Source organism: Amaranthus tricolor, chromosome 1 (assembly GCF_026212465.1).
Source record: "Amaranthus tricolor cultivar Red isolate AtriRed21 chromosome 1, ASM2621246v1, whole genome shotgun sequence".
Lineage (NCBI taxonomy): Eukaryota > Viridiplantae > Streptophyta > Magnoliopsida > Caryophyllales > Amaranthaceae > Amaranthus > Amaranthus tricolor.
The window spans coordinates 39344928-39369053 of record NC_080047.1 but is presented as its reverse complement, the minus strand read 5'-3'; the positions used below and the strand labels follow the sequence as shown (position 1 = coordinate 39369053).

At 31.0% G+C, this 24126-nt stretch overlaps 1 protein-coding gene across 1 annotated transcript; it reads right to left on the bottom strand.

Moving 5' to 3' along the window:
* Positions 1 to 5384: 5384 nt before the first annotated feature.
* On the bottom strand, positions 5385 to 8772 carry LOC130818033 (probable indole-3-pyruvate monooxygenase YUCCA5). Its single transcript, XM_057684060.1, has 3 exons — positions 7906 to 8772; positions 7055 to 7426; positions 5385 to 6058 (listed from the first exon to the last, which is right to left on the bottom strand). The coding sequence occupies exons 1-3, from the start codon at positions 8608 to 8610 to the stop codon at positions 5834 to 5836; spliced, it is 1302 nt and encodes a 433-aa protein (XP_057540043.1). The 5' UTR covers positions 8611 to 8772; the 3' UTR covers positions 5385 to 5833.
* Positions 8773 to 24126: the final 15354 nt, after the last annotated feature.

The following is a 24126-nucleotide window of genomic DNA, read 5'->3' as shown; positions in this document are numbered from 1 at the left end:
GGAAGTACTTGGAGATTTATAGAAACAATGGACACCTTAATGGTAATAAGACAACATGTCTTGTGTTTCTTTTGCTAGCTTTAAGTAGGAAGTAGGAACCAAGTAAATGCAAGTCCCTCGTATAATCTCATAACCTGTAGGCTGCATCTGAAACTGAGTAGACAGTACAAAGTATTGCATTGGTAGTTGATATTAAATGACGGAATTGTAATGAAAAGTTAGTGAAAATTTAGTATAAATGGTCATGTTTGTTCTCTTTTAAACAATCCTATTTTTTTTTTTATAAAATTCATTCTAATGTTTTATCATTTGAATTTATAGTATTAGCTATTTATGAAAATTTGTGAAAAAAAACTTTTTAATGGTCAAAGTTTCATTACCATGGGAATAACACGGTATATATCATGAAAATTCACACTATAAGTCATTCTTATTATCGTTGTTTAGCACTAATAACCAAACGGATATTCTTATTACGACTATTTAGCACCAATAATCAAACGGACAAATAACAATGATAGAAGTTGAATAGATTTGGGCATTTAATTGGGATCGAGTGACAATTGTTATAAATATGTCGTGGTTAAACCATCGACAAGGGAGACATGATTTAAGTGAAACAAAGTATGGGCCTCATGTGGGTTTCCTTTATTTCTACATTGCCCCTTTTTTCCTTCTTTGTTTTCTTTTCTCTATTCATTCCCATTTGGATTGGATTATTGGGAAACTCATCCAATAATAATATATACTACTACTTCTAGAAGTACACAACAATGAGCAGCTTTTTTTTGTCAAATTTTGGATATGATGTTTCAAATCGAGTTGAATCATTATTTTATATTAAGGTTCAGATCGAGTTGAATCACATTTTTTATTTCGATTAAAATTTTAGGTGCAAACCTGCTTAGGTCATATCCATAATCATTTGATTAAAAGCCATATTAATATTGAATTGTGTAACATATATGTTAGCGTATATAACATATTCTAAAATCTCAACCATCAGCTTAAGCTTTTGATTGAATTGATTTCTTGACATGGTATTAGAAGCCGACATAACAAGAGGTTACAAGCTCAAATCTCAATCACCCTTCATTTAAAGTGGATTATTTAGCGATAAATATCAGAAAAATTTGTGTTAAAATATATAACATATCCTAAATCATCAACTATTTTATAACCGAATTGATTCAACACACATATAGAAGTGAATGTACGGCCTAGACAATACTAGTATTGAGAAGTGAAGAATTGTGGATGAGGAGTGACGTCGGTGAAAGATTGTGAGTGGCTGATGTAATTACACCTTTCTTAGAATCTAGAGAAGCTTCCCTTGGTCTCTTTGACTCAATTATACTGTGAGCTTTGCTCGTAAAACATTGTATTAAGTCCATACTCAAATCATTGGTGACATTTCTAGTGTGGAATTACTCCCTCTATTCTTTACACTTTCCTATATTTGATTAAAAAAAATTTCTTATATAATAGAAAAAAAAAAATTCAAAGAGACGGAGTAGTAATATATTTAGGCACCTTCAATCATGTTTCGAATCTAATCATAAAAATATTGTTCGTTTTATTATATTAATCTTGTTCTTTTTATTTTATTTTTTGTGAGATTTTTTACATATTATGAAAAAATTTATGGGGATATAAGAAAATACTATATGAGAAAGAAAACTATGGAGTATTATTTAGTCTAGTCTTATTCTCTAACCGGCATTATGTTTGTCTGTCAAAGAACACTTAAAATTTACAAAAATCTGAGTATTAAATATTATTTGAAAAATATATTTTACATTTTTTTAGACCAAATCAATATTTAACTTTACTTCTATTTTAGTGTAATTTTGGGATACTTGTACAATTCTAAACATCTCATATCTTTGTAATACTTCATTTCATTTAAGACTATAGAATGTAATATTCGGTGGGCATATATTTAAGATGAAGTTTGGAGTCTTCGGTGTACAATTGGGTAAGTACTTTTAAAAAATTCATTTCCTATATAATATTTATTAATGTACAAATTTAATCAATCTTTCTACGTAACTTGTAAATTATGTGCACTTATTATTTACGTAAAGATATTGCCATCAAAAGTCGATAGAGAAACCACTCTTTAACTTGAATATATAAGATTTTTAAATTAAATGGTGTTTTTTCATAGAGACAGATATAGTATAATAAAAATTGTACTCCTACATAATTTTAGTTGCGCTTCTAAGGACACTAGTGGTGAAAACTCTGTGACTTATAGGACTTTCCGATAAAATCTCCAGTTATATATGTATGATAATCTATCAATAATTTAGATACCTAATAAGCGTTCACTTAATAGTTTGAAGGGGTTCGTACAATTGAAGTGACTATCTCCTATAACTATAGACTTTGGCATGATTTAATTGCGACAAACCCAAACAACAGTGTCAAGTGGCTCCGGGCTAAATAGAATTTCGATCGTCAAATATATATAATCTTATCTATGTAATTACGAAGATAATATTTATATTGTGATAAATTCAAAGTGATGATTTTTTAACTCGAGTTTTTTCTTTTTTTTTTTTTTGATTCAAGGGTAGGCAAGGGTATTTATAGGTAGTGAGTGTGGAACTTATCACCGTGAAAAAGAAAACCTTCAACCGAGTGTAACATAATTCGTCAGTTAGTTCGCTTTTTGAATTTACGATTTGCTAAAAATGATCCTAAAATAATCCAAAATTGACCATAATTGCTTTTTTTGATACGTGATTCGCAAGTAGATTAGTGAATCATGTGATTGTGCAGTTCAACCAGATTAACTTAGAATTCTCAGTCGAGGTTAGGCCTGTCAAACAGATCAGGTTGAGTCAGGTTCGAGTTTGGGCATGTATAAGCAAGTCATAAACCCCTTGACTAGGGATGGGGCGGGGATGGGTCCCGGTTTGATGGGTCATGGGGCGGGTACGGATATAAAATTCATACCCACCGCGGGGACGGGGATGGGGATGGGTTTTAGGTGATACCCGCCCCATCCCCACCCCGCCTCAAGATATGTACAAATTTTGAGAAACCCTAAATTTATTTTCAATTTTTTTTTCAAATTTTGGGAAACCCCGGTTTATTTGAGACTTTGGATGTGTGTTTGTTTGAGACTTTGGAGTTTGGATATGTATTATGGGTTTTAAGGCCCAAATGATTGAATATAAATATGTGGCACAAATGGGTATTAAGCGGGGATTTGACGGGTGGTGGGGCGGGAAAAATGGGTATTAGACGGGGATGGATACCCAGATGGGTGGTGGGGCGGGGATGGTTTTAGGTACAAATCCATCGGGGAGGGGACGGGGAAAAAAATTATACCCGCCGCGGGGATGGGTATTGCATTAATAGATGGGGATGGGGATGAGAATTCCAATCCCCGCCCCGCCCCGCCCCGTTTGCATCCCTACCCTTGACCCAAACCTAACATGTTTAGTTAAATGGATTAAAAATCAAAACCCTGACCCAACCTGTAACAGATCAGATCGTCCTGATTTCGACCCACATAACCAATTTAGAGATTTTAGTTTTCATTTTAGGGTTTTTAACATTGACTAATCTAATTTTTTATACTATATTTTTAAAATTTTCGTTTATTAGTTGTTTATTTTATATTTACTATGAAAAATTATAAAATATTAAATAAATTAAGATTAGGTTATACTTATTGATTTAATTCAGAATTAACTCGTGTAATTAAATGGGCTATACAAATTTGTTTCAAGCAAGGCCGACCCTGAGATTTTTAGGAGCACGGGGCGAAAAATAAATTATGGGTCCTAATTATAATATATATATATATTTATAATTACAAATATATAATATAAAAGAAAATTACACGTCAATCATAGAGCTCGATGTTATCCGTTTTTTGTTTGATAATCATGTATTTATAATTCAATGATTAGTAAAGAAGGTAACAATTATCATTAATAACACTTTAGCTTGTTGGTTAAATGCACAAGTTAATCACATAAGGTCTCAAGTTTGATGCATATGAAGGCAAAATTTATCTACTTTTTTCTTGGGCCCTGGGCGCAAGCCCTTCCTACCCTTGCTTTCCTACCCTTGCTTAGGACCTGTCCTAGTTTCAAGTTTAAAATTTTGACGTAAAACTATTTCATATATAAAACATATCAGGTTGGATCAATCCATCTAATTAATCAGGTAAAAAGTCGTAATCTAAATCCACTTATTTCCGATAGGTTCAAGTTGGGTTGGGCTACCAAATCGGATCAGCTTTTATCAGACCTAGTCAAGGTTGACTATTAGGAAGTAGAAAACATTCTATTACTATAGACAAGGTGGGGAAACAAATACAAGCATAGTAAAAAAAACAGGTGGGAGCTAACAGAGAAGTGCATCAGTAACTGACAATGCCATCTGACATTGGAAATATGAAGCAACTGCAGACTGCACTGTCCACAGATCAATTTGGTGGGCTCTGTTGCATGTGCAAGGTAACACTACACACATTATAACCCAAGTGTTTTTTTCTACCTTCACTTCAGGGATCATCTTGAACTCACATTCCTTCTCTAATATTCAACAACAATGGAGCCTACTGTACTTAATGGGCCTTTTTAGGACCCGTTTTTCGAGGTCTACTCCATCATCAGTATCATTCAGTACCAAGTTGATGATACTGTGTTCTTGAATATTCAACCTTCTGGTGTTCAACTGGACTGGTTTTAGCCTGTTACTTTCTTTTTAAAAGGGTATAGAATTTAAATCAATAATGTGCTTGTTGCTTATTGTGGGTCCCATGGCCCAGAAGGAGTGTGAGCGGTAGCTTTAAGATAACCAACTCGGTCAAACCTAGTCAAATACTCAAATCACATTATCATGAATTAAAAAACTAAGAATTTATGTGGACGATCATTGAAACTGATTTGCTTTGGATTATATCTATTTAGATGTAATGGTCATAGTGTAAAACAAAGCCACATCGCATCAGCCGTGTTGTAAAGGTTTTCAAAACAAATGAACTGATCTTTCCGTATTATAAAGGTGAAAAGATCTCATTTTGGGCGTATCAGGGGATATCTTATGATTCGACCGATATTTAGGCGTTATGATAACCAAATCACTTCTGTTACCGCATCACCATTCCATTCTGTTACCATGATTATGAGTGTTATCGCATTTTTACACTATGGATGTGTATTCGAGTTTGTGAATTAGCAATGTTAATTTCATTTATATTATTATGCTATCAGTTATAGATTGAATTTGGGTTTGTCAACAAGTTGAAGCATTACAGATCAGTTCTGTTGGGGCACAGTATAATACACTCAGATACCCATGTTCTTGATAAAACAAAGTTTTCCAAATATGTAGGAAGGCAACACAAGACTTAATTAGTTTTAAGTCAAAAAAATTCCTTTGATTAGATTACTTTTTGATTGTTACACCAAGATCTTTCACATTCACACACTACACAACAACATTTCATTACTCTAATGACACTAACAAACTCCGCTTCTAATGACACTAACAAACTCCGCTTAGACAGGATTTAAATGAATCAGATTTACGTAACCTCACACTTTGTAATGTTGTTTCTGATTGACCAAACGCCTCGTTTTTCTCTATACAAAAGCCTCATCTTCCTCTATAAAAAAGGTGTCCCAATAATCAATTTTTTTCAACCCAAGGGACACTAATCTTTTTAGGGAGAGGGCTACCATGTAAACTTTATGCACCTAATAAGAAAATTTCTATGCAACTGCCTAAAATTCGACAAAAACCCGTCAAATCGAACTAAAAAATGTAGATATTTCGACAAATTTAAGAGTTTTTCATGTGTTCCTTAGAACTGTGAAATGCACCTCCTATGACAAGCCGCAGGACGCCTTCTTTGCTTTGTTTCTTCCTTCCAAATCTTTCCAATGTCTTCGGCTACTCTGATGGCATCTTCCGATGCACCAGATAGCCCTCTTCTTGTGAACCCAGCTGCATATAATCCAGCATTTCCTTTCCAACCATTAGGAAATGGAGCTTTTGGGAACCCATTTTTGGAAAAGAAATCACTTTCCTACAAAAAAAAAAAAAAAAAAAAAATCAGTTGACAAATTTTTAAAAAAAGAATCAAATTAATAACTTCTATAAAAGTCAAACCAGACAAGACTCCAACATCCTATGTTGAGGATGCTTAAACTACATAGTTAAGGTGAATTTTATAATGTTTGACTAATCACATAAAAAAATTTATTCCTTTGATTCTAAGATCCAAACTGGCAGTCATTTTTTAAGTTTCTCTTTCTTTTAGCTAACTCAGATCTACTATATGGAGAAACAACTAATACACACACATCAAGGTGGTGATATAGTAATTATGTTAAGGAACCAACTACCAATGTAACTAAAAGCTTAAGCTGATGATTGAGGCCTCATAATATGTTATATACTCTAATACGCCTGCTCACACTAGCACTTTCTAGTTAGATGTGTGGATGCAACACAGACCCTCTTTATACTTGGCGTTGAATATTTCACTTTAAGTGAGGAGTGGTTGAGATTCGAACCTTTAACCTCTTTTCACGCTGGTTTCTGATACCATTTTAAGAAACCAACTCAACCAAAAACTTAAGTTTACGGTTGAGGCCCAAAATATGTTATAGGCCTCTGGTTGCTGAGGGGTTTTGTATGATTGGACACCTTAGACATACCCAGAACCAGTTTTATCGAAAAGATTACATATTTGTAGATGTCAACCAGTTTAATCGGAAAAGCATTAAAGCCTAGTACAAGCTAATGTGATTTGGGGCTCCCATGGACAAAAGATGTTATAAAAAAAAGACACAAGAAATAGCAAAATGATCTTGTGTTTGTTTAGAGAAAGAGATAGGACAATATTTAGTAAGGTTAAGGTCCTAATAAAGATAAGTAAGGAGACAAAATCTTATAAAATCTCAGTTTCCTTAAACTTGTCAAACAAATACCAGACAAGAAAAAATTAATCACTCTTAAGTTATAACAAAAACCGAGAATCATGGTTTGATCTAATGGTTGAAAGATTAATAATCCGTACCTTAAGCCATGAAGGAACATTGCTTTTGTATCCGGTAGCGAGAACAACTGAATCGATCTCAAGTATCTGACCATCAACGAAGGCGACTTTACCCCTAGAAAATCTCTTGATACCAGGAACAACCTTAATCTTTCCAGATTTGATTTTTCCAAATGTTCCTAAGTCCAACACTGGGGTTTTCCCCTCTGTACTCTTTAATTCCAATGGACCTACTTCTGGTCTTTTCATACCATATTTCTCTGTGTTTCCTAGCAATATGCTTGCAAGAAACAACAGTATTTTGTCTACTGTTGGTAGCTTAAACCATCTTAGTAGTGTAGTTGCCAGCTCGAATGTTGATTTTCCCAGCATTTCTTTTGGCAGAATATGAACCTGTCAAAGATTTCACAGTTTAGTTTTCTCTGTTTTCAGAGTGCTCTGCGCGTGAGCCAGGTGCTCAATTGCACAGAGAGCAAGGTGCTCGACTGGACAGCGCCCCTAAGATTGAATGTCAGAGAGCAAGGTGCTCGACTGCATAGGGCCCCTATGATTAAACGTCAAAGAGTAAAATGCTCAACTGCATAGAGAGCATGGTGCTCGACTGCACAGAGAGTAAGGTGCTCGACTGCATAGGGCCCTTAAGATTAAACGTCAGAGAGCAAAGTGCTCAACTGCACAGCAAGCAAGGCGCTTGATTGCACAGGACCCTTAAGATTAAACGTCAGAGAGCAATGTGCTCGACTGCATAGGGACCCTAAGATTGAGCGTCAGAGAGCAAAGTGTTCGACTGCACAACGAGCAAGGTGCTCAACTGCACAGGGCGCCTAAGACTAAACGTCAAAGCCTAAAAATTATCGTGCATGTTGACTTACCGAGCTACGAACACAAAGGAAGGGTGTAGCATCGTAGTTGCAAAGATCAAGGGAGACTTCCATGCCTGAATTCCCGCACCCAACAACCAAAACTTTCTTACCGCGATATTTTTCACCGGATTTATACTCACAAGCATGAATAATATCACCACCAAATTCATGGAATCCAAAAAACTTAGGCACAACTTTCTCAGCATTCTCCCCTGTAGCAACAACAATCCACCGGCAAATGTACTCAACCTCGCGCTTATTGGTTGATTGATCGTTCCCTAAGGCAGTTCGAATCCTCCAAAGACCACAAGTTTCATCATACTCAGCAGATTGCACTGATTCATTGAACTGTGGTTGAATATCAAAGTGTTTAGCATAAGATTCAAGGTAGTTTATGAACTGATCTTTAGAAGGGTACTCAGGATACTCATCAGGAAATGGGAATTTTGGAAGTTGACAGAATTGCTTAGGAAGGTGTAGTTTAAGGCGGTCATATGTTCGCGATTGCCATAGGGAGGCGATGCAATTGGCTCGTTCCAGCACAATGTAAGGCACACCCTGTTCTTTTAGCCCTGCAGCCACAGCTAGGCCCGATGGGCCTGCTCCGACTATCACTGGCCCGTTCACCCATACACAACGCCTTGCCAAAAACTCGTCGTGGTTGGCTGAGGTTGTTTTTGCTATGAATGCAGCACTATTAAACACCTTATCCATGATGGAAACGTAAATTAAGTATATATATTTAAGGTGTTAATGTAAGGTTTTTCTGACTGATAACAATAACGTCAGAGTCTTAATTCGAAAAGATAGAGAAGTTTAATAGAAGAGAAAAAGAGTGAAAAGAAGGAGAATATGGTTTTTTTGTTAGAAGAAATGAGAAAGTGTAGGGAGGATGGGAGGGGATGAGAGCTTTAAATAAGGGAAGGTGGTCTTACTCTCATAAGGAATATGATTTAGCATGTGATATGGCTTGTCATACAAGACCTCATAGAATTTTATTTTAATTATAATAATAGAAAAAATATTCTTTTAAGATTTTATTATTACTTCAATATATTAATTATATGAAAATTCTTTGCTTTTATTCAAATAATGAATAATATATATTTTAGATGTATTATTGTTGCATGGAAATAATAATAAGTATCTTAAATACAAAACTACATTATACCCTTGTTGTTGAGTTGCATGATTTTGTAGCACCTGCCCATTAGAAGGTGCTCTTAATCATTCTTTGATTCATTTTAATCATTTGATTATCATTGCTTATGGCTCCACCAAATCCTACTTTTATTTTTCTCTTCAAATTAGAGTTCAAAAGGTTTTTCAACTTTTATTTAAATGTTCTCTTTGTTTAGCCAAAAGGTTATGACTTATGACCCTTTTCATAAATTTAAACCAAATAAATATAATCATAATTAAATAAATTTTAGGGAGAGAATTGAGGATAATTATGGTTCTAAGATTTTGTTTGACCCACCACAGATCTGATCTCAATTTTAAGGTATGGTTCAATTTTTCTAGACCCAACGGGTGTGGGCTTGAATCCGAACTTGACGCTTAAAGAATTATATGTATTCAATGTTAAAGACTCTAAAATGAAAATAAAAACTTCAAACAAGTTCAGTTGGTCGAAATTAGGTTGATCTGATTTATTTATGACCTAAATACGAACATGAATTTGACCTGACTTAATCTGTTTGACAGCCTTAGTTTTAATTTCTAATCTACAAAATATATGTGTTACCTAATAAGCATATAAGATGCTTTTAGTGTTTCACATTAGACATAGAGGTATGCATAGCATTAATGAGATTCCATCCCTAACTTTTCTCTTTGAAACTTGTTGGACATGGAGTTGGATTATAAGGCACTCTAAGAATTAAGAAAGAACACATAAATTATAATAATCTCTCTTGAATTTGTTGGTCGTCTACACTAAAATCTTCCTAGATGAACTAGAACATATTACATAATTCTATGCTATTAATTAAAATGTTGCTTAATTTAGTTTCATTTTGCTTAGAAATTACTTCTCATGAGGATACTATAAATGTCTAAGGTGATTTTGACTTTTGAGTATGTTTAGAATGTTTAACTGTACAAAACTCCATAAATTAAGAGGTTTTAAATATTATTTTACGTAGATTATTTTTGATTTAACTTTTTTTTATTTGAAAGTTACTTTTGATTTAGTTTAGTTATTTTCTTTTTGGCTCTGAATTTTTATACGTAAAATAAAAATAAACAAAAAGTAAAAAATTATTCTAATTTTTTACTATTTTTTGTAAATATTGAGTGATGTTGGTAGTGATTAGTGAAGTATATTATGGTCGCATATGGAGGAATTAGTTGGCTAACTCCAAGGCAAGTACCGAAATTTAAGTTGTATAAATTAAAATCAAAGAATTAAGAGGGATGAACCCTTAATTCTAACATTAATTGTTAAACTTTATTTAATGTTTGTGTCCCTTTTATATCCTTAGCTCAATTTATTGTTTATGTGAAAATTAGAGCTTAATTACTTGATGTTTAGTTATTAAATAATTAACTAAAAAAAATTATTGATTAATTTTTGGAAAAGGTGCATGAGATACTTGATGTTGTTTTTAGTTTATACAATAATCCTAATTTAGTATACTCCCTAATTAATTTTCTCCGACTAATGTCAAGTGAATCACTTTGATGATTTGGAATATCTTCCTCAACAAGGTAATGTTTTTATGACGTTTAATGGTCATTATCAAATAATGGAAACGATAATAAACACTTAGTGTAATTTTGATTGAAAAATCTTTTGATAACTTTAATAATTATGTTTATTCTACTTTAATAATCTTTTGGAGCTGTTGTATTAAACAGTATGAAAAACTGTAAATAATTTTTTTATAAACAACTTTTCAATACCGTGAAACTGGCGTGGTACATTTCACAAATTTACGCTACGAATCAATTCTATTACCACAATTCAATCACAAAATCTTGGGTGAGACCGTCTCACTTGTGAGAAGTGTCTTATAGGGTCGACAAAATTTAATACCAATTTTAAGATTTAAAAAACTAATTTTAAGACTTAAAAAAATAATTTAAAATTTTAAAATTTCTCATTCTAACTTCAAAGTAGGATGACTCAACCATTGAAATTGGTATTAAAAAACTTTGATATTGGTCTTTTATGTTTCAAAAGTAGTGTGTTAAAATTAAAAAAAAAAAAAGAAATAATTTACTAAACCTGGGTTAATCGCACGACTTAAGCTAAGCCGTCTTACAAGAGACTTTCTACAACTTATAATGCCAATAACAATTGATGATTAATTGATATAATTGAATATGCTTTATTTTGATAGGTAAGTATAAATAATAAATGTGTATAATCTTTATATCTTAAATTTAATACTACCTTGAATATTTAATTTACCCGATGAATTTTTTCCTATATAGGCCATAGATTCAATAAATTCACTAAAAAATTGTAAATATTTTAAAATAAAAAAGAAAGAAGTGAGTAACTAAAATAAGGGAACGTGAATAATCATGCTTGTTTCCCATGCAAACATGAGTTTATATGGGGGTATGGGTTCGCCATTCTATGCTAGGCGGCTGCTCATCCCCAAATTCACCACGTCCTCTTCAATCTTTCGACCTTCTATCTCCCTTTCATTTGGGACCATATAAATAATTAAATATCTGATCTGAATCATCATCATCATATTTAGTATATCCTTCTTATAAAAAATTATAGTCATGATCTGAAACGGGAAGGACAGCGGCAACTCATACCCATAAAGGAGAGTGCAGATAAAAGAGTCCCCTAACTCGAGAAGACTAAGAGAACAAGAACACCAACACGTAAGCGAATAGGAAATCAGTAATCTAAAACATTTATAAGGCGCCTCTAACTACCCCTATCCCTGATTAGGTCCTCAGAGAGTTGTAACTCATGCAAGTTAACTTTTATTTGCACATTCCAAGTTCTCCTGAGTCTTCCTCGACTCCACCCTCTACTAAAATTCTTTTTACCCTCCTCACAGGGGCGTCGAAAGTCTTTCTCTGCACATTTTTAAATCGGATTATTTAACCTATTTTTAAAAAAATAAATATTTTGGATTTTAAATCGGATACCAGATTGGAGTATTTGCAAAATAAATAATCGGGTGTTTATTCATGGCCATCAAGTTAATTGAAAAGCTGACTTTAAATCAAAACCAAAAAGTTACAAATAATAGATTTTATCCATTGACATTTCGCTTTTAGCCTACTTTTTTCTTTAATTAATGGCCAACAATAAATAAATAATACTTACCAAACATCTATATAATAGTTGGCATATCAACAAATATTTTCAACTGGTCAAAGTAACCAACAGCACCAACAAACAATTATTTTTAAAACATACAAAATGATTAAATAGTAATCCATTTATCTATCTCAATCAACGCCATTTTTTATTTTAGTTTGTCCAATTGATTTATTACCATTTCGTTTTTGGCAATTATTTCATTCACAAACTTATTCTCCCTCAATTTTAAACATTTAGGCTCTTTTTAGTTCACCTTTAAAAATTAAAAAATCGGTAAAAATAAGTAAAAATCAGTTATGGTCAGTAAAAATCAATTTCAAACAAATAAAATTAGTTTTAATTAGTAAAACCTAGTTATAGTTTTTTAACTAAAAACCAATAACAATCAATAAAAACAGTTTGATGAGTAAAAATCAGTCACAATCATTAAAAAATTAGATAGATCAGTAAAAATTTTAAAAAAAAAAACAAAAAAAAAAAACAGGACCTTATTTATATCATTTATTTATTTAATCTTATTCTTAAATTTGATTTTCCTTTTTACTTATTTTCACTAAAAAAAAGTGATATTAATTAAAAGAAAGATAAACACTACTGATCAACTCCCACTAATTCTAATAAGGATGGTATATTAAATTGTAATCCCTTCTTTTTTTTTTTTCCATTTACTTTTTATACAATTTTTAATGTAAATTTTAAATCTCAATATCTCTAAATATACATAATAAAAAATTATAATAAATACATAATAAAAAAGTATAAATTAAGACGAATCTAACGAAATCTCACATGGATATATTTTATCTTCTAAATATGTGTCAAAAATATTAATTAAATTTCTCTATCCTTAAAGTGGAATATTTCAAATGGAAAAAACATTTAGAAAATGAAGAGAATAAATTCAAATTTAATGAAATAATTGAAAACTCTTGCATTGTCATCCTTTATTAAATAAAATTATATATGTTTCACATATTCGTAAAAAAAACTTTAAAACGATTAACTATAATTCATTTGAATATACTAGTATTATATAGTATATACGACCATGTACTTTAATTAGTCCTTTCTCTTTGGAGACACTCTAAACTCTCGTGTGAGAACATTTTTCGATAAGAGACTTTAAATAAAAATTTATATTTTAATAATATATATAATATGAACTATTTAATCTATATGTAGAGCATTGTGATCCTTAATCACACATGTGTTACAATAATACTGCACCTAAATTCAAATTGAATTTTCATCTTCTTTACTTGACCCATCAACCGTTTCAATCATTAATTACGAAAAACGTAGCATTTTTTTTACTTTTAGGTTGCATTATTTATTTTTCGTCCAATAAACTAATAGCATAAAAATTGTTAAAGAAACAATAATATTATCTTTTTGTTTTCTTTTGTTTTTCTTTTACTTATAGCTTAAAATTATAGCAAATTCTATAGAAAATTAAATCATTGAGTAGCTAAAAATCTCAAATCAAGTAGTTCATTGTACGTATACTCTTTCCACTTTCTTTGCTACCATTTGATATTGATGGTAAACTATTAATTTTTTTATATGTTAAGAAAACCTAGAAATTTTGATAATAACAAGGATTAACAAATAGATGATGATCATTCCCAAAAAACAAATACAAATAGAAGGTGTTGCCTTGCATTGGGAATTTGGGGTCCCAACTCCCAAGTAATATATTTCTACTTAGTAAAATTCATTCAATTTGGGGATGATAGTTGAAACACTAAACGGGCCTCACTTTTTATTTTTGATTAAAATAAGAAAATTAAGTCTTATTTAATTGATTTTAAAGTATCATTTTTTCTTCAGTAAGATTTTTGAGTTCATTTTTTATTTAATTGTTTATTAATTCTCTCAACCTACCATGTAATCATTAAAAAGAATTAGAAGTAAATATTCTCATTGTTCCTCTAATTCGTATATTTATATTTTTGTTTGTTCAATTTATTTTCCACTCTTTTTTATTTGAAAATAATTTCATTTTTCTTCTTTTGATTAATTTTATGCACAAACTTATTATCTCTTTTCATCTTAATCACGTATTTTTATTATTTACTTATATTTTGTCTTATTATATATCTAAATTAATTTTTCTTTTTACTAAATTTTAGTCATTTACAACTTGTGCAAAATAAGAGGATATATGCAATTAGCATGTAAGAGGCCTTTGGTGATTGCATTGAGGCAATTAAGTTTTCCAAAACAAAGGAGGGTGCTAATTCACGAGGATGCATGCGCTGGTGCCCACGTGGAGTTGGTGTAATCCTATCTTTCACTCAAACTTCCATCTCACTTTCTAATACAAGTATTTATTATACCTTATAAAAATTGGGATTATCCACTAATTATGTTTGTGATAAATAATTAATGATTCTTCTATAAAATATGTTTGGGGATTTAATTATTAAAATATTTACTTAAATTGGTTTTTAGCATGATATTAGAATTTTGTATCTTAAGTTTGGATTTTAAGTACTCATATATATTGTATCTATGCTTTTAGTAAAATGAACTTTTATATGAGAGAGTGTAATAGATTACACAATATACATTGATTTTTTTCATATAATATTAAGAGTTAGCTAGGGCCATAGATTCGGATTTCATCAACCCTTCTATTCAATAGCGAACAATAACAAGACTAGCTAGAATTACGTTCATGTTTTTTGCCAAATGTATTTCACGCGAAAGAGAGCAATAGAATATATAACATATCTTGAGATTTTTGTCATTATTTTACACTTTTAGTTGAATTAATTTATTAACATGTAATCAATTTATACAATTAACCATTCCTTTACATCTTGGTTGAATTGGTATTAGAATGAGTTTGAGCAAAAGGTCACAAGTTTAAATTTCGTATCATACTTGCATTGATTGAAAAATTAATTCTTAAGTTTCAATGTTTAGGTGGTTATGTTTTAAAGGTTAGAACTTTCGTCTATCCAATAAAAGTCCAACTTTTACATGTCATTTTCTTCTAAAGAACCTACTGGTTTCCTTCACCTACTAATCACTGAACTCGACTAGCTGCCTGTCTATCTATCCTAGCATGGGGATGAAAATCTTCCATTGGGCTCTCAAGTTGGACATCAACACTGCAAGAAGTACAAGCGTCATCCTGTGTCCTCACAAACCTACCCTTATGCCCTTGTTCAACAGTCTAATTGTCCCATTGACCCTAGGTATTGATTATACAACACTAGATCGCAGAAATTATGCTCGCTAATAGGGTCATTTATATGAGCACACACTTGTTCTAAGGTTCTAGACCTCTAGGCTTGACTTTGTTTCACTGCCTGCTCTTGCCTAGCACAAAAGACAGACCCACTAACACCTCTCTAGGAAGCGTAGGCCTAGACCTACTGCCAGACAATAAATCCCCAAAGAAATCTTTGCCTCTATCTTAATTATTAGTCATATAACCATATGATTAAAAAATAAAAATAAATAATAAATCAAACATGTAATACTATTGACAAAAGGATAAACATTACTTAATTGAACAATAATGTTTTAAACTAATTAATTATTTATGAAAAAAATTTATTAATAATTTACTAGTTAACATATTAACAAAAATAAATAATAATTTAAAAATAATTTTATAATTTAATATAAAAAAGAAAAAATTATCGTAAACAATATAAACTTTCGCTTATTTCCCTATAATAGTATCAATTTTTGATTAACCATAAATAATACCAACTTAAGGGTGTGTTTTCTTAGAATAATACAAATTTTTATTTAACAATTAATTTACCTTTTTTTTTGGCAAATAACGTAGAATAAACAAAAGTTGGTATTATTATAAATAAGCATTCCTTAAGTTAGAATTATTCGTAGTTAATCAATAATTAATATTATTGTAGGAAAATAATATCTAACACAATGAAAATAACGCGACAATTAAGAAGCACTTTATATATGAAAAAAAGCAATCCCAATAGTACGTGCATGCATGTGGATGAGACCACGCTTTTATTTGTAGTATTCCCATGCAGATGAGATTCAAGGGAAAGCATGTTCACAAAAGTGTACGTTTAATTCACTACTGTTTGGTTTTCTTTCACGAGCATTATTACTTACTACTTATTACTAGCCATTTACCTTATAAAAATGGTACTCCATGAGCATCAACTCGCTTTAGGCCTTAGGGGAATGTTATCATCCCAATTCTCAAATTAATCTATCATCTATCTGTTCAGCGGCAAAACCATGACAAAAAGTCGGTAAAACAACTAGTAAATATAGTGTTAGTGTAGTGCACAAATTTATGAGTTTGTTAATTTATATCATTATAATATTAAAACACAAGCTTATCCATATAAACACGAAATTTTGTACTAGTATTATATTACAAATTTGAACACAAAAATGAGACAATATGGATTATGCATTACAAACATTTATTTGTCATGTCCACACAATAAGTACACAATGAACAAGTCGGTCTTTCACAAGAGTAACTCATAGCCTAGTAATGAATGTATGTCAATTCACAAATTCTTGTGAGAGATGGTCTCTTTGTGCCATCTCTCGTTGTGCCATCCCATAAAAGAAAACGTAGAGTAAGTTACCCGGTGGACATTAAGGATAATGTAAATAAGTATTTAAGATTTTGTAAGTACTACACTCTAAGTAATAAGTTCAAAAAATAAGTTGAAGAGAACACGTTCATACTCAGTGTGCATTAAGGATCATGTAAATAGACATTTAGAATACGGTAAGTAGGCATCAAGGATATTGTAAGTTGGCATTAAGGATTCGGTAAGTATGTATTAAGGATGATGTAAGTAGGCTTTATAGTAGGCATTAATCTTTAATGGGATGGGCCTGAGAGACGTCTTTCAGAGAGATAGTCTCTCAAAAGACTGGTGGGCATCATTTTGTTTGTATTATGTCTCAAGTTTAGTTCTTAGCAACGACACTAAGGTCATTATATTTTCAGCAAATCTCCTGTGAGACGATCATATACCTGCGACCACTCATAGGGCCAGCGCATAATTTTGAAGTTGCCATTTTAAAGCTTGAATTGAACATTTTGGACCTTGAAATAGGCATTTTAAGTCTTAGATTTGACAATTTTTACATTGGAATAGACATTCTAAATCTTGAAATGAATATTTTACAGTTGATGTAGGTAAGTAAATGTAATACCCCAGATTTAGCTTGAAAAAGGATTGATAGATTACTCATATCAAACAAGGTGCATCTTTTTTTCTAGGGAGCCCATTTGCTAAGAACTCCACAGTTAAGCGTGCTTGGTGGAGAGAAATCTTAGGATGGGTGACCTCCTGGGAAGTTTTCCCGGGTGCGCACGAGTGAGGCCAAAGTGCGCTGGAAAGACTTGTGTTGGTTTGTGGGGTTAGTCTACAGTCTCCAAGAATAGTCACCAGCGGTCCGAGGGGCCAAGGTATTACAAATGGTATCAGAGCAACCCTGCGACCGTGGCTGATAGTGTTCAGTGCACCTAGCGGGGGAAAGATCCTGAAGTTATGGTCCAACGAGGACGTTGTATTCTTAAGTGGGGGTGAGTGTAATACCCCAGATTTAGCTTGAAAAAGGATTGATAGATTACTCATATCAAACAAGGTGCATCTTCTTTTCTAGGGAGCCCATTTGCTAAAAACTCCACAGTTAAGCGTGCTTGGTGGAGAGAAATCTTAGGATGGGTGACCTCCTGGGAAGTTTTCCCGGGTGCGCACGAGTGACGCCAAAGTGCGCTGGAAAGACTTGTGTTGGTTTGTGGGGTTAGTCTACAGTCTCCAAGAGTAGTCACCAGCGGTCCGAGGGGCTGGGGTGTTACAGTAAAATATAAAATATAAGGGTTGGAGTAGGGGTTTTAGGAGTTAGAATTGACATTTTAAGTGGTGGAATGAGTGTTTTAAGGGTTGAAATCGATAGCTAAAAAGTTAGATTAAGGCTCTGAAGAAAGAAGATTGAGGCTTAAAGTAGAAGTTTTAAGTGTTAGATTTGGCTTTTTAAGTTTTGAACTTGGTGTTTTAAGGATTGAATTCAACAAGTATAAAATTTTTTTGATCGCACACATGAGGCGGTTGCTTCAAGTTTTTGTGTTATATTTTTGTGATTGGGCGCAAACCCAAAGCAATGGCCCATCTTGCTCTTTCAAAGGGCTGGCCCTGGCGATTCTTTTACCTTTTTATCCCTCTCTTGTAGTCATGTACTCATGTTCCCGTATACCCTTTTAGAAGTACAAACTTAATCTATTGAATCATTGATATATGTTGGTCCAAATGATCATGTTATGATTCATCAAATGATTGAGATTAGTTAGTTCTTATGAGTCAAAGGAAAAGAGAATTACATTTGAAATGAACAACATTCCTAGTCATGTGCTAAGTATTGACCATACCTTGCGAAAAATTAGCAAACTCCACATAACCTAATTATGTCATAAATTTTATTACTTATATATTTTTATTTTCCTAAACTTGCTTTTAATAACATTTGACTTAGCTTAAAGAGGGTATTTTTTGATTTAATTAATAGGACGGTTTGCATTTATCATGTTTCCATGTGGGCTATTTGCAAAAAGCTAATGGTGCATCTAATTCACAAATTAATTAATATTTCTCTAAGAGAATCGAATTACATAATCACATTGAACAAGATTTGGAAAAACTTGGGGTAGTTAGGTCCAAGGTGTACTAAATATAATTATACTATAAGAAAGAAAATTCTTTAAAAAATTCGAAATACAAATGTCATGATTAGATCTGTTTAAAATTGACTTTATTGACCAAAATTGAGTATTGTTCGACTCGAACAGATTTAACTTGCACGTATATATAATCAAATTAGATTATCTAGATATTTATACACAGATCAGAATCTAAATTAATTCGAACTAAGATATTATACTCGAAACTAGCCTAAATATCATCTTCATCATCATCAAACCTAGTATATCCCGCTCATAGGATTTATGATCAGAGTCTTAGGAGGGATAAACACGAAAAATCATACCCATAAAGGAGGATGCGGCTAAAGATTCCTTCGTCTTAAAAAAGGACTCCTAGATAGAGACTGCAACGAGACAGACCGAGTGAAGCTAAAACCCGCCAAAATATATGAATGTACAATTCTACCCATGATATTTTTGGGATTTTCTTATTTCTTAATGATTAATATAATCCTTGTAGATATGAAAGATCTTATATTGCTTGTGTCGTTTGTGATGATATGTAAGTTCATAAAATGTTTACTAAATTTGTCAGGGCACTCAGATTACAACATCATTGACCAACTAAATGGGAAGTTTGATTTTACTTAATATTACAATTAAGATGGTCAATTCATTAATTTTGTTGATTTGTTTTCTTGTTTATGTAGAGAAGTGGCACCGTCATAACCATAAACACATGTAGTCAAGATCTATACAAGAATATATGGACTTCTAATAACTATCCTATGTTTGCTTTGAAAAATTTTGATGGTCTATCCAAATTTAAATTTGTGTAAATTCAATGCATGATTTAACATCTTATGTTTCAAAGATCACAAATCTTATTTATTGTGCTAAAAAATTTTAATTTTGAAATATTTTATTATCTCATAGAGTTTGCTACTATTGACTTATTCGTGGGAGAATTTTTTGAATCAATTATAGCAATTTTAATGAAATAAAAGGAGTATAGTGCATTAACTGAAATGTATTATAGCAATTTTTTGAATCAATTATACTTTCTCTATTCTGACATACTCGCTAGATTAGATTTAGTGATATTAATTATCTTTTATGCTTATTTTATATATTGCGGTCAATGTGTAAGAAGAAATATAGTCAAACAGAAATACATGATCTTATTTGAATTGTCTAATCGTAAATTTTCATAATATTAACTTTAATTTTTAGTTAAGCATAGTTTAAGATATAACTGATCATAATTACACATTAGATAACGTAAAAGCTAACATCTAGCAAGTATAATGAAAAAGAGGAAGTATTATGAATCTAGAATCAGTCTTGTCTCAGTTGAATAACAAGTATAACTTTATCGGGTAATGTCCTGAGTTTGATTCTCACTTAACTCTTTTCTATTTTTAGCCTACCCAATATGAAAAACGTATTTTAAATCACATTTAAAGATTATTTACCCCAAGTTTGCGTAGGCTTTTTGGATCACCCTTGAATTCATGGCTTATTTTAAAACTCATTTCTAAGGACATATTCTACCAACTGATTTTCAATTTAGTTTAGTTAAGAGTAACTTAGAATTTGTCAATTTACAGTTTATTTGACAAATAATTGTTGCCTGGAGTTATTGGTTAGTTTGACTAGCTAAAGATTTTAAATGATAAGTCAACTTTTTAAGTCAGATGTTATGAAGGTGTTTAGTAGAAATTACTTGTTAATTATTAATTGTTTATTTGAGAACAAGTGGGTAAAATGCCAAATGCCAATCAAAAATAAAAAACTAGCTACTTCAAGAAGATTTTTGATTTTTAGCTTGAAAAGCTAGCTTTTCAAGTGGCTCAAAAATCACTTATCATACATTTTTTTTCAATCAATTGATTAATCTCAATGCCAAAAGTCAAAAAACAAAAAATCAAAACCAAAATCAAAGCCATTGAACGTAAATTTGTTTAGTTTGATTCTATTGTGTTCAGTTTGATTTGATTAATCGCTTTACTTTATCTTTTACTATAGAAGATTCAACTTTTTATTCAATTTAGTCAATTCCAATTCACACTAAAAGCGTTTGTGGCTTAATGGATAGAATATCTGCATGTAAAGCTGAAGGTTTGGAGTTTTAACCCTATTGTGCGCAGATATCAGTTAGGGAGTTTCTTGACTGTGCGTATCTCTCTATACTCCCTCTTTGAAAAGAACAAGTATGATTTATCCGCATCTTTTAGGAAAAAGAAAAATCTCCCACCTGAACCCTCTCTTGTGCGGGATATTGGAAGTTCAATTCCATCCAACAAATTTAAGTCAAAGAAACATGTCGTTACTTCAATCTAGGCCCGCAAAAGCTGATCTAATTTGATTTGTTGATACGACTTGAATTTAATCTAAAATAAGTGAATTTGGATTGAGATTTTTGTCCTAATTGATTATAAAGATTGACCCGAACTAATCTATTAATTAAATGGGTTAGGTTAAAATTGAAATTTAAACTTGAAACCAACATGTTTAACCCATTTCATTAAACGGGTTAATTTCAAGTTACATTAATAAGTATAACCTGAACTTAGTTAATATCTTCCTATTTTTCATAACAAATACAAAAAAAAACTCTTAAAAGAAATTTTTTTAATTTAGGCCAAAAGAATAAGATGTAGTCGATGTTGAAAACCCTAAAATGAAAACAATAAACTCTAAACGAGTTAAGTGGGTCGAAATCAAGTTGACTAGCTTGATCGGTTGCACTTCGGTTCAGGGTTGGAATTTTCAATCCAATTAACTAAGTGGGTTATGTTTGAGTCAAGGGGTTTCAAACCAGTTTATACATGACCCGTATTCAAATCCGACCCAACCCGATCTATTTGATATAATACCAATTCCATCTGTTCTTAAGACTATTATGCCATTGTTTTTAGGTTCTCAAAAACTGCCATCATCAACAATAACCCTTGACTAAGAACATAATCACTCTATTTTTTACTCTTGAGCAATGATAGTCTTCTTCACCCTAATTTATCAATGGAAATTGCAACAAATTGAGCAAAACATGATGATTGAGAAAATGAAAATAAGAATCAATTGCAAAACATAGTGCATTGTAACAAATTATAAGTTAATAGAAAATAAGTGGAGATCATTAACATTGTAAAATATTAAAATAAAATTAGTGAAAAATATGTAGGAAGTAGGAACTATAAACATTTAAAAGTATTAAAATTAAGGTGATTAAGGTCAATGATGTCCAAAAAATTATATAAATACTTCCTCCGTTCTGAAATACTCGCTACATTACTATTATTGATATTATTCATCGTTCAAGCTTATTTTTTATATTGCCCCTAATATATATATATAGTTCAATATAAAGTGATCAAACTAAGTAAAAAACGCATTGGATTGCGTAAAAATCAAATGTAGCAAGTATAGGGGAACGAAAGACGTAAGCTTCTTCAGGAGATCAATAAATAAAACTGTCTAAAATGAAAATTGAGAACATCAAAGAGGAGCAGAGGGGAGTATTTTCATCTATTTTGTAAAAGTAATTTATTTAGTAATTATTTATATTGAAGGAAGAAATAAAATAACATGGCATAATAGTTCAAAACCTTCAACTTGGCCCATGCTCCTTTTTTATTTGAAATTATGAAATATTTGGTTAAATAATACCTCAATGTGTTGTCTGCATAGTGAAATTTGTTGTTCTAATTTTCATTTTAAGGAAATTGATATTTGAGTATAAATTTAGCCCTTTTTTGAGGGCAGAGTCTTATGATTGTTTTATTTATTGGGGTGAAAGAACAAATACCACACAATAAGAAGAGTGACGATAATTTTTGAAAAATACGCTTTAGAGGTTCGTTTGTGAAAGCAAAATGTAGCATGAGGGGAGTAGTTGATTTGCGATTCATGAGATGGCCCAGATATTTCTCCGTTTTACTTAATTTACGTTATTTTTTATTTTTATTATTTTAATTTTATCTCTGTCTTATTTTTAATATTAATTACAATTAGATAAATTCTCGTGCCAAGCACAGTTCATAAATTATTTAAATAAAAAATTACTAATTTTATATGTGTAACTAAGTTATTTTATGACTCCAAAGCATATTAAAATTATAAATTGATTTGTTTTAAAAACTGTACTAGTATTACTATCAGATTATATATATTACTAATATACTACTATATAAAACATAATTCTAATATTATGCACTAAACAATATTGATTATAAGTAATTACATAAAATAATAGAAAATTTCTAACATATAAAAATAATATAAAAAATAATTTATGTTCAATGTCTTTGTAAAACCTTAAAATAAGTTTTCAGTCTGAAGAATACATTTGTACTATAATAATTAACATATAACTTAATTTATTTATTTATTTATTTATGTATTATAAACTGGTCAAACATAGGTGATAAAATCATCATTTGAAATGTAATTCACCGATATCTTATCTAATTATTTACTTAAATAATAATGTGTAGTCTATTTGATTGTACAAATTTTTTTTATTATAGTCGTGTAAGTAATATATAGGATTATCTATGAAAAGCTATTTCAAAATTGTTTTCTTTTCTTAATTTATTACAAAATTATCTTAATGAAAGTTAATTTTTTACATAAATTATTAATATCTTATCTGATAATCATCCATTGTAATTAAAAGATACTACATAACTAAATTGATTCTATAAGGTAAAAAATTAGTAAATAAGGTGTATTTTAAAATCTTTTGTAACTACTCATTTAAACAAATTTGATAAAAAAAGATATGACATAATATGCTAAAAAATATTTGCCTAATAAGAACATGAAAAGAGCGAAAAATTTGTTATTGTAAAGTCGACATGTGTCATAATCGTTTCTTCATTTGTATATTGTATAGATAGATAGATTTTACTCTCTTTAATATATTTTTTTTGTTCCTTATAATTTTTTCCTTTATTATTTTAGGTTTTTCTATTTATAATTCATATGTAATCTTTCTATTTATTTCATAAATTTTGGTCATAATAATTTTGCTTATCCTCATTTTAATATTTTAATAATGTGTTCAGTCCCTATATATTTTCCACTAACTTCCTTTTAACAATATATAATTGGTTGTGGTCCCCAAATGTTTTCCACTAATTTATTTAAAATATTTGTTAGGAAAAATTACATAGAATAATCCAACCTTTTCATTATTTTCCTACAATAATCCCACTTATTAGTTAACCATGAATAATCCCAACTTTAAGGGGCCTTT

Bases quoted from the DNA above. Each gene is read 5' to 3' on its own strand.
- LOC130818033 (XM_057684060.1), bottom strand. From the start codon at position 8,610: ATGGATAAGGTGTTTAATAGTGCTGCATTCATAGCAAAAACAACCTCA. The intron at 7,427-7,905 runs GTAAGTCAACAT...AATCTTTGACAG, and splicing joins TCCTTTGTGTTCGTAGCTCG to GTTCATATTCTGCCAAAAGA. The intron at 6,059-7,054 runs GTACGGATTATT...TTTTTTTTGTAG, and splicing joins ATGTTCCTTCATGGCTTAAG to GAAAGTGATTTCTTTTCCAA.